This window comes from Arachis duranensis, chromosome 3, assembly GCF_000817695.3.
Source record: "Arachis duranensis cultivar V14167 chromosome 3, aradu.V14167.gnm2.J7QH, whole genome shotgun sequence".
In the NCBI taxonomy this organism is placed as follows: Eukaryota; Viridiplantae; Streptophyta; class Magnoliopsida; order Fabales; family Fabaceae; genus Arachis; species Arachis duranensis.
The window spans coordinates 19,340,030-19,351,929 of NC_029774.3; the positions used below are offsets into that span (position 1 = coordinate 19,340,030).

Below are 11,900 nucleotides of genomic sequence, written 5' to 3' on the forward strand. Positions count from 1 at the left end.
TGTTATTTTTATATGGCTCTCATTACTATTGTGTGTCACCATGGGGATCCTTTCTGACGAGTGAAGACGGTGTCGTCTCATACATCAGGGACCACATTTCAGATATTCCAAAACTTGACCTAGATCGGCTAGTTGTGTTTTTCATCAGGGAGTACTACAAAGAGCTTGGGTATGATAAAGTGGAACACTGTTGGTGGCTGGTTTCAAACAAACCCTTAGAAACTGGTCTAAAGGAACTAAATTCTGATGCTGGGCTCCTGAAGATGTGCTTCCATGCTGAAAGAAACCACAGAGAGGTGCATGTGTACTATGAGCATGGAGTATCTATTCCAACATATTTAGAAGAACCATTATCCAAAAAGGGCAAGGAGGTGGTGGTTGAAGTCCTTACCCATCCAGTTTTACTGAGAACATGACCAAGCTCCAGGGCCATTCCTCCACACCCAGTTCCAAACCAATGTATCAACCAACCTAAAACTACTGAACCCACCTAGCAGCCAACCTCTACCATTCTGAACCCAATTTCTGTGGCTGCTACCCCTGTCCCACCCAACCAAGATATGAACCATATTCAAGTACCAGCTCCAACCACCAATTCAATCCCAATTTTCAAATGTACTCCAACACCAGTGCCTAAGTCAAAACCTAGTAAGATTTTCCAATCCAAATGCTCCTCAAAGAATGGGACAGAGAAGAAATGTGTTGCTTTGAAAAAAAACTGTAAAGAAAGTTGATGCAAGAACAACACTAAATAGGAGATATATAACCAGGGCATTAGTTAAAGGTCATGTGACAAGACATACAATTAAAGGGAAGGGAAAGCAAGTTGAAACGGTTCTGTTATTAGAATCTGAATCTTCGGATGGTTATGAAAGTGCAGAGGATAGTGCTTATAAGCCCGGGGCTGAAGAAAGTTCCACTAATGAGGAGTTACCAATACAATACTAATAGATAAAAAGAAAGAGGTTAACAAGAAACATCTTTAAAAAGTTAAACTTAGTAAATTGAGAAAGCAGATACTCCAAACTGATTATGGTTTAGTGCCTGAGAATGATTCAGGTGAAGATGATGAGTTATTTTTCGGACCAATGGCAGACCCTAGTCCTAATATTGGTGTTTATGATGCTCTTGATGAATATCTTGATAATTCAGATGGGGCACATTCTTGGCATTCAGAAGAAATGAAGACACCTCCTAACTCAAAAGATGAATTTGGTGAAGTTGAGAATGATGAAGCATTCCTTGTTTTCAGAGAAGGTACAAGATTCGAAAAACTCCTCCTAGAGGTAGGGATGAAATTCAACACAAAGCTGAATTTTAAGGAGGCTGTGAGGGAGTACTGCATACAGGAAGGTAGGAGAGTTTGGTTCAAGAAAAATGATAATGTAAGGTGTCGGACTTTATGTAAAAGTGAGGAGCAATTATCACATTACTCGAGGAAGTTAGAATGTATATCATGAGTACAATTGCTCGGAACAAGCTGAAATTCATGAACCATGTTGGCTTACTACCACCTGTTCAACGTAGCCGCTTAGAAAAGATCAGGAATGAATCAAAGAATTGGGTGCCAATGTGGTCCGGAGATGCAGACTATGAACAATTCGAGGTCCATGGTTGGCCAACCAATATGGCAGTGGATTTGGAAAAGAGACTATGCACATGTGGATTTTGGCAACTGAATGGTACTAATTTTTATTGTGATTACTGTTCTTATAGTAATTATGATTACTGTTATACTTTAGTTGTGGTTGTTGTACTTATTCTGATATTGTAATTGTGGTTTCTTAATTTATTGTGGATTGCATTGGCTAGGGCAGGCAAGCAGCCTGAAAATTTTTGTCATAAATGGTTGACAATGGGTGCATACAATGACACATATGCATTTCATATCAACCCTATTCCTGGCCAAAAATTATGGGAGAAGTCAATCTACAATAGACCACAAGCACCCAAGTTTAAGAAGATGCTGATGAAGGCCCATTTGAAGGCAAGAAGCAGAAAATCACCAAGATGAAGATGGTATATAAAGAGGGTTCTTAATGTCATTGTGGTGGTAAGGGTCACAACAAGAAAAGTTGTGCCAAGAAGAAGGCTGATGATGAGGCTGTGACTGTTGCAGCCAAGGTAGAGAAAATCGAGATTTTATGTGAAATCAAAAAAGTAAATAAAAAACGTAAAACGTAAAATCTTAACAAGATTTAAATCGTAAAATCGTCAGACTTAGTACAGTAAAATCGATAAACTCATTTAAAATCGTAATATCGGAAGATTTTAAGAGTTAAATCGAGATTCTAGCTACTATGGTTGCAGCTACTGCAGCTACTGCTGCTGTTGAATCTGGTGAAGCTGATACAGGTACTCAGTAACAACCTCCAGCTGCTGCAACTGAAGTATAAAATGAAGGCAATGCTACTAAGATTGAGCTTGGCATGAGTCAACCTATTGTGTCAGAAAATAAAAATGAAGAATCTCAATAGATTTTCAATCATTATTCTCTATTATTGTTGCTTTATATATTTAATTCATCTCATTAAATATTGTCCTACAGGTTACAACAGCTGTTGTGCAACCCAGGCAAGGCCACCAAAATCTCCCACAAAAAAAGAAGACAACCTCCAACACCTGCACCAGCTTTAATTCCTCCACCAACAACCAGTGCTCCTCCAACAAATGTTTCAAATGCTCCTCCACCACCCACTGTTCCAATTTCAAATACTCCACCACCAACAACTGCTCGTATCGATCTAATGGTTGGTGCATCTGCAGCTACAGTTTCGAGGTTGCATAACGCCCTACGTTTTGTACCAACTCCGGGGTTTAAACCACCAAGAAAATCCAATAAATGAACATTTAGCTATTTTTTGTTGAGACATTTTGGTTTTAAACATTAAACTCTATAGTTTCTGAGTTCCATGTGTCAGATTGTATATTTTTGGTTTGAGTTAAATACTTTATGTTGTTTTTTGATAGTGTATAGTTTGACACAGACAAATTTAGAAACAATTAACATAAGTTGCATATTATCATCAAATGTTTAAAATCTTATTATTGTTCCTTAGCTTCACATTCCTTCATTTCTAAATTACAATTAGCAACAATAATGACCAAATAGAATTGTGTTATCATTTCTATTCATTTGTTCATAGGGTACAACAATCACAACTTTTTTGTAACACAATATCCAAATGGCCTTCACTACTTCCATGCTACACAAACAACAATCACAATTACTAACAGAACATTAACTAACAACACACAAAATGCTAGTTTTTGAGCCCTAACTTCAAACTCCAAGCTTCCAATCTTCCAAGCAAATTTCATTCTCCACTCCTCTATTTCAAATCCAAGATTATCTCTATCATTTACTTCTTCATTCGGAACTTTGTCAGTCCACATAAAGAGACCATACCACCTCTTGCTAACACTCTGCAACCACATTTCATGCCTATGGAGAAGAAATGTTACAAATTAAATGAGCAACGACACTAGCTATATACATTAACAAGAAACATTTACATTGTAATTAGGACAACTATAAAATAGTCTCCCTAGATTCGCCTCTGTTCCTGACCATTTGAGGACGAGTCGGCTGCCACACCCACACCTATCTGAAAGTCGTTCGTGACTACTTCTGGTGGTTTTCCTCCCATAGCTTCTCTCGGATCGTCGGTTACTAGAGGTACTAACATGGTTGCTACCTCCACCCATCATGACCCATTCAAACTATACTCAACAACGGTAGAGAAGAAGAATGAGAGCAGAGAAGAAGAAAGAGAGTGGTTTCTAATAATAAATTGAAATTGGGGTTATAAACCACTTCATGGACTAAATTGAGTGAAATAACGATAACAGTCACGTTAGATAGCTGTTACCGATCCAATGTGGCGCCTCTCCATACACGTCATCACGCCGTTTAGGAATATTCTCCAGAAAATACTTCAGGGACGACCGTGAGTCACTTTTGTTAAATTCAGGGACAATATTGGAGCCAATTCAAGTTTAGGGATGACTTTGAGTCTCGAGTGCAAGTTTAGGGACCACTCTGACATTTAACTCTAGTATAAAACTATAAATGTAAATTAAAAAGGGTTATTAAACTTTACCTAGAGGAAAACGTCTCATAGTAGGCAAAGGATTAGATGGTCCCATAGCAAAACATGTTTTTTAAGTTTTTTAATAATTGCTAAATAGTCCTTATTAATTTTAATTACAAATTAACCCCATATATTTTATTTAATTATAAAAAATATTTTTTATTTTATAAATTATTATTTTATCAGGCATCTATTATGTTTATTAACAATCAAAAACAAAAATAATAACGAATTAGATCTTCCATTGATCGTAATAACTTTTGGCAATCCCAATCTATGAAAAAATTATCTTTGATCCGTTACATCCGTCGAGGGTTGTAAAATCGTGTTTCTTAGAAAATCAATCGATTGGATTAACAAAACAATCAATTGAATTTCAAGTTTCCCATAACTCAATCGATTAGACTTCAGGTTATCACAAAACAATTGATTGAAAATTGCAAAGCAGTATGGTTTTCGCAAAAATCAATCGATTGGTCATATTACCCAATCGATTGAACGATGGCTGGAATGTGGATTTTTTATAATTCAATCGATTTTTTATATTACCCAATCAATTGAAGGCTTCAAAGCAACTTGAGGTCTCACAATTCAATCGATTGGTTGTGTTGCCCAATCGATTGAAGTCTTTAAAGCAATATGGATTTGCCCAATTCAATCGATTGGTTGTGTTACCCAATCGATTGAATTATGCACTACGCCGTTCTCATTTTTCTTATCATTTTTATAAATTATTATCTTATTATTCATCTATCTTATCTTTAAAATTCTATCTTAAATTTTTAAGTTTTTATTTTGATTTAGATACTCTAATCTTATCTTTTCTTTAATATTAAGATTATAAATTGGTGAATAATCTATCACCAATTATTCAATCCCACAATTGGAATCGTGTATCAGTCTCTTTGATTATAAAAATGTTATTGTTTTTCTTTCGGATATCCATCTACTTAATACCCAATTTTTCCTCATACTTTATCCGTCTATGTAATATCCAATATTTGTTCATCATTAATTGATAATCATAGTTGCAACAATTAGCAAAGGTCCAATCATTAATTGATTACAAAATTGAAGTCAGTGAATAAAATCTCTAATTTTGCAATTCTTCGTTTTGATAGTTTATTCGTGAAATTGATTGTGTAATGAAAAGATATTTTTTTATCTTTTAATAATTCACAAACATGGAGAAATACTAAAAAGTAAATAAATTTTATTATTTTTTATTATTAATTAGCTAGCAATCAAGTTGTAATGGATTTATGTCTTAATTATTTAATTCACTAATATTTTTTACTTAACAAATTTAATATTATATCTTCAAGTCTTTGTACCTTTCAAATTAGATTTTATATAATAATCTCTATATTTATTTAAAAAAAAATCTTTTACTTTTTATATTAATATATTTAACATTCATATTATTATATTAATAATAACTTACGTAGTTATATTTTGGTAATTACATTGTGTACTTTAGATATTATTTTCTTGTAAAAAAATACTCATTTTTCTTCTAAATTTATGTTGTTAAAAGAAAAATTTTATAAAGATATCTTATATCTTATATTCTATAAGGGTACTATGTCTTTCAAATAATTAATAATTTATTTTCAAATTTTTTTAAAATTTTTGAAAGAATTAATTTTAATTAATAAGATATATGATAATTTTTACCTAAATACGCTATAAATTATTGGTATTTTATAATTTTATAATATACTATTGATATTGTTATATTTTTATGATGTAATTATCATATTAAAAATAAAATTGTGAAAAAATTATAATTATATATTTTTTAATAAATCTTTTAAAAAACTAACTCTAATAACTATATGTTAATTATTTTTATAGAATAAAAAAAATTATTTAAAATTTGGTCCCTCCATATTAAAATTTCTGGATCCGCCCCTGCTAACAATATTAGAAGCTATTTATTTTTTGTAATGCTATAATACGGAGTGTACTGAAATTTTTTTTTTCATTGGACATTTTTAAGATGTCAGATATATTTATGGACACTGAGATGGATGAGCAATACCAGGAAGATGATGACATTAACCAACAAGAAGAGCTAGTTTGTGACCAAGATATGATGGATGAACAGAATGAATTCGAATAAGATTTCGGAGATGAATTTACTGAAGGAGCATATTTTTCTGAATCTGATCCGTTAGAAGATACCCTTGAAGCTGCTTATACGGTTGACTTCGTGCAAGACATTATAACTTTGAATTTCAGTGAAACTTGTGCAGAGGAAATTGCTAAATATCACTTTTCTACTTTGCAGCTTGCATTTGATTTTTATCTGAAGTACTCAAAGTCGAAGGGCTTTAGTGCAAGGAAGAGTAAAACTTTCAAGAATAGTATTGGCGAAATTTACAAACAAAAGTTTATATGTCATAGGCAAGGATTCAGGGAGTTGAAATATTACACGATGAAAAAAAGGAAGAAGGAACCTAGATTGGAAATAAGAACTGGGTGTGAAGCCCGAATGGATGTTAAATTTGTACATGAAACTGGAAGGTGGCATATCTTTTATTTCTCTGATGAACACAACCATGATCTATTGGATACACAATTTAGTGCTATGTTGCCTGCCCACAGAAAAATGACAGAGGTAGATATTATGCAAATGATGAACATGTTAAAGTCCGGGATTAGCACTTCACAGATGTTTGGTCTTCTAGCTAGTCAAGCAGGCGGGTATGAATTTATTGGCTATGGTCGCAGAGATATGTACAATGAGATTGATCGGCAAAGGCGTCAAGTTCCTGGTGATGCAGCACGAGTGTTGAAGAAGTTGGAGGATATGCGGTTGAAGGATCTACAATTATATTTCAAGGCATGTCATTATTCAAGAGGTTTGTTACGTAACTTGTTCTAGTCTGATAGGATTAGCCAACTAGACTACCAACTCTTTGGAGATGTCATTCCTTTTGATGCTACGTACAAGAAGAACAAGTATAGTTGTTCATTAGTCATATTTAGCGGGGTTAACCACCACAACCAAATAATTGTTTTTGCTGCTGCATTAATTGTGGACGAAACTACTGATACATATATTTGGCTCCTGCGTCAGCTCATGTTTGCCATGAAGGGTAAGACCCCGACCTCAATAATAACTGATGGGGCCATGACAATTAGGAATGCAGTAAGAGATGTATTTTCCGAAGTCATATATAGATTATGCGTTTGGCACCTTATTCGAAATGCGACTAGCAATGTTGGAAATCCATTGTTTACATCTAAATTCAGGAAAATCATGTTGAGAGACTACGAGATTCCCGTGTTTAAGCGTAAGTGGGTTCAGCTTATTGAAAAATTTGGCCTTGAGGATAAGCCGTGGGTGAACAACATGTATGAAGAGAAGCATATGTGGGCTACTGCATATATAAGAGGTAAGTTTTTTGCTGACTTTAGAACTACCTAAAGATGTGAAAGTTTACACTCAGTTGTGGCAAGGTATGTGGGGTCGTAGTATAATTTGACAAGTTTTGTAGAGCATTTTCAAAGGTGAGTTGCACACTTGCGCTTTAAAGAATTTTTTTTTGTTTCCCATGGTATCCCCTAACCCGACAGGTCAAGGACTAATCCGTCGCGGTACTGAGTTCCATTTAAGGGTTTGCCGCTGGCCAATGGGTTGCTGTATGCACAAGGCGGGATTCGAACCCCCGACACTTGCTTAAGCGGACTAGTGAGCTAACCACTAGACCAACCCAACTTGGTTTGCGCTTTAAAGAATTTAATGCTGATTATGAATCTACACGTAGGGTGCCCGTCATGCAGACTTGTATAGAGCTGCTAGAGAGATTTGCTGCTGAGGTATACACTCATGAGATATTTCTATTGTTTTGGCCATTTCTTTCTATAGTTGGATCAATGCGGGTGCTAAACATAGTGAATAACAATGATTGCTCAAAGTACATTGTGTGTAAGCATGGAAGGTCCGATTTTCCGTAGACCGTTGAATTTCGTCAAGAAGAAATGATCTTCATGTGTTCTTGTTTAAGAATTGAGTCATTTGGAATTCCTTGTGAACATATTGTGAAAGTTCTGGTTGACAGAGACATTTGTGAGATTCCCCCATCATTAGTGTTGGGTAGATGGACAAAGAAGATGAATCAGCACTCAATGATGCAAGTGGGTTCACCAGGGATGCTGTTGTTATTAGTCGTCAAAGTGCCTTAATGGAATTTTATAAACAATTGGCTATTGATACTGCTAAAGTCCCAGAGAGATTTGAAGAGACACGTGACATTATTATGGGGTTGTATTCATCTTACAAGACTGCAGACGAAGGCACTATGCAACCTCATTCAGGTGTAGCTAAAAGTAGGAATTCGTATGTGCATCAAACCAATATAGGCTCAGGACAACCATCTAAGAAGAAGCGGCAACGTTCTAGTGTTTGTCAAATGGAAGGACATAAGAAAACAACATGTCCTTGGCAAAAAGACATTACCAACAACGTTATGGAAGATGAAGCTAATGGTTCAGATAACAGCGACATGTATACCAAACCGACTCCTAATTTAGATAGTGATAATTAGCAACCTCCCTTAACTTAATATTTTTGCATAGAGAATCACTTACATATTCGTGTTTAAATTTTTAATTTTTACTATATTAATAAAATTTTCTATATTCTTCCAATATGCGTGCTTATGTTTTTAGATGAAATGATTGTCAAATAAATCTTGGTTAGACAATAAACAAATTAATGATTTATTTAATTCATAGAATTATTAATTTATATGAATTATTGTTAATAAAAATTTTATTGAATCCATTGACATCGAAAAACTGGTCAAACCGCGAACCGATATAAATTACAATTCGGTTATATGTTAAAACCGCAAAAATAGAAAACCAGAATTGAACCGTTAAACTGGCCAAAAACCGATAGGTCAAACCGAACGGAACTAGGCCGGGTTTTTTTAATTTGAGCCGTTCTGTGTGCTGATCCACTAATACCCTAACCATTACCAACGCAGCATCCCTAACTCACTACAACGGTGCAACAGCAACAGCACACACTCCCTCCCTCCCATCAGCTTCGAGCTCGTCATTCCTCTCAACGCTAGCTCACTCACTCCCTCACTTCCGTTCCGCCGTCGGACTTCTCCTACCGCATCGCAAGTTGGACCTTCGAAGCTCACTCCCTCACTCCTGCTCATGTAGCTAATGATTCGGCAGTGGAAGCACAGCAGCCGGGCTCGCCTCCTGCCTCCGTCGCGAAGCTCTGTTCCACTGTCGTCGACGCCATCTCTGTTTCACCAGTCAGCGCTGCTCTCCCTCTTGATAAGAACTTGCTTTTTTATGCTTCTATCTTCTAGGTATTTGTTTATAACAATAATTGTTGAATAATTATTGTCTTTAATTTCCTGCATGCACTTGATTCTTCAGTAGACGCATGTAAGAGATATTACATATTTCATCCATCATAAGGTTCAGTCACCACCTATCTTGAATGGACATTCATTTAGAGTACTTATCATTCAGTATTATATCTCCTCTTCGGGAAGCAACAACCATGAAGGTACTTTCCAATTTTCTTCTGATTCTGCTACATGTTTTGTAGTCAATTAAGGTACTAGTATGTTACTAATCCCCCCATCATATGAATATCATATATATCATTTTAGTCTCAGATACCTACTTTCCTTGAAGCTTTTAATTTCATTGAGTTTGATTCTATTAATAGAAAATACATATCCAAATCTTAGAGGAGCTATCCTTGTCTGCTCTGTGCCTCCTTCTGGTAACAGGTTAGTAACTAAGATCTCTAATGTGTTATCATTACTTTTGAATAAAGTGATTGTACCCTAACTCAATTGTGATTCACTTGTTGAGAATTCTTTTTAATTTTTGTTAGTGGTCTTGTCTAGCGATATCTCTTTACCAAACCAATTGCTGCCTTCAAGGTATTTTGAATAGACTTTCTCAAGAATGTGATTCTTCTGTATTTACCTTCTTATATGTATATATCCATTGACCTGGCCGTAGGTGACACGCAGCTTGGCAGCAAAATCTTTTCAAACCTCTCTTCCTCTTTGTAGAGAGACATTTTTCTCAGCCACAATGGAGGATCATATTGTTAAAAGGTTTGTTTGTCATCATGTCAATCGAAATTTGATATCGGAAGAATATGGATAAGAACTTAAGTTATGTTTCATGGAGCCATGGAATTACAGAATCCATGATTTTTTAAAGAAGTAAAGCACACTGGTCTACCATAGCTATGACTTTATTTGGTTTAATTCAAATAGATAAGTCTAGAAACTAAACTTATAAACCCCCTTAATAAGAGTATGCATTTTTCTGTGAAATATCAAATGGTCTATTCATATTGAGTATCACTATCATGCCTTTAGCTTGGTTTGTGTTTGGATTTTAGATATCAAGAGCTAATGAAAGAAAGTTCGAGATTGCCATTGTTTGATTTAAGAAAGCTGAATACATTACTTCCGGTTCCTTTGGCGCCAAACAGCCCTATCGATGTCCTTGTTTTGGGTGTGAAAAATGACTTCATTGTGGTATGTTGTTCTATGTCAAACACTCGAAAAGAGTTTTTGGCCCGCTCAGATAATGTCAAACTCAAATTCACTGAACTATTGTTGTTTATAGGATGCCGAAGGACTAAATGAGACGAAAAATTTTACAGTGTGTCGCCGGATTGTGTTGATGCCGTTGCGCATGATATGATGTTGGACGTTTCATGGGAAAAAGGAGCAAAAGTTATTCTGTCATGGATTAATGGTTTAGACAAGTGAGACTTTGAGACAGAGGACATGTTTTTCGTTCTTCTCTTCTTTAACTTTAAGTAGTTGTAGATGAGCAAAGTTGAAGGTGCTACAAATCTTCAACTTAAGGCAATATGGAAGGTTTCAACCAGGATTTTCATTGAGTTGTAATCATTCAAATTATATATATTTGCAATTTATTAAAATTATTTCGTTGTTATGAAAATTAATTCAAAACTACAAATTTATATCATTTTATAATTTTTGTTAAAATTCACCTAATAATCTTTGTTAAATAAAATAATATAATTGTAGTTTAAGTAAAACCTCGTATAATTCTCATTAGATGGAAATGAAAGAAATATATTGTTTGTTATGTTAAATAAAATATTTCTCATTTTCTCTCACTCAATTTTCTTATTCTTCTCCTATTTTCACTTCTGAGTTTTATTATAAAGATTAATCAAATATTAAGGAATACGCTCTGTGTCAATTACAGGATTCGAGGAAAAAAATTGTTTGAGTGTGATGATTGAATACAATGGTCTTAGTAAACTTGTAACCTACAACTACTTTTGATATTTGAACGGTTAACATAAACCATTGAAATAATTACTTCTAGTTAAATTTGCTAGTTTGTAATTGACAATTTCGATCACATTTGCATCAAGAATATTCACTACAAGAAACAGTGTAATTATCAACGCCAAAAATCGACGGTCAAATTTTTCGTCAATATTTTTCGACGGCTTGCCATCGATAAAATGAAAAAGAGATGATCAGAAATAAATTATTAAAATTGACGACAATGTTGTTTATTATTTTGGTAACTTTCTAACCTTTAAATTCTATCGTCACATTATAGACAAAAGAGTGGTTGAAAATTTTTTTCTTTAAAATCGATGGACTAGTTGTCTATTTTAATAATTAAAATATCGACAATTTTTGTCGTCGATAAATTTAGACGATAAAGACCTCTTTTCTTACTTGGATGAACGGTATAGATTTATTACATAAAATAGACGACTAAGGCATTGATTTTTATTTTAACTAAAAT

General features: G+C 34.4%; 1 protein-coding gene and 1 pseudogene across 1 annotated transcript; both read left to right on the forward strand.

The window, feature by feature from the left end:
- The first annotated feature begins 6,096 nt into the window (after positions 1-6,096).
- LOC107477850 (protein FAR1-RELATED SEQUENCE 5-like) lies at positions 6,097-8,060 on the forward strand. Its single transcript, XM_016097929.1, has 5 exons — positions 6,097-6,174; positions 6,388-6,942; positions 6,985-7,498; positions 7,553-7,562; positions 7,871-8,060. The coding sequence occupies exons 1-5, from the start codon at positions 6,097-6,099 to the stop codon at positions 8,058-8,060; spliced, it is 1,347 nt and encodes a 448-aa protein (XP_015953415.1).
- Positions 8,061-8,203: 143 nt separating this feature from the next.
- On the forward strand, positions 8,204-11,002 carry LOC107477851 (uncharacterized; annotated as a pseudogene).
- Positions 11,003-11,900: the final 898 nt, after the last annotated feature.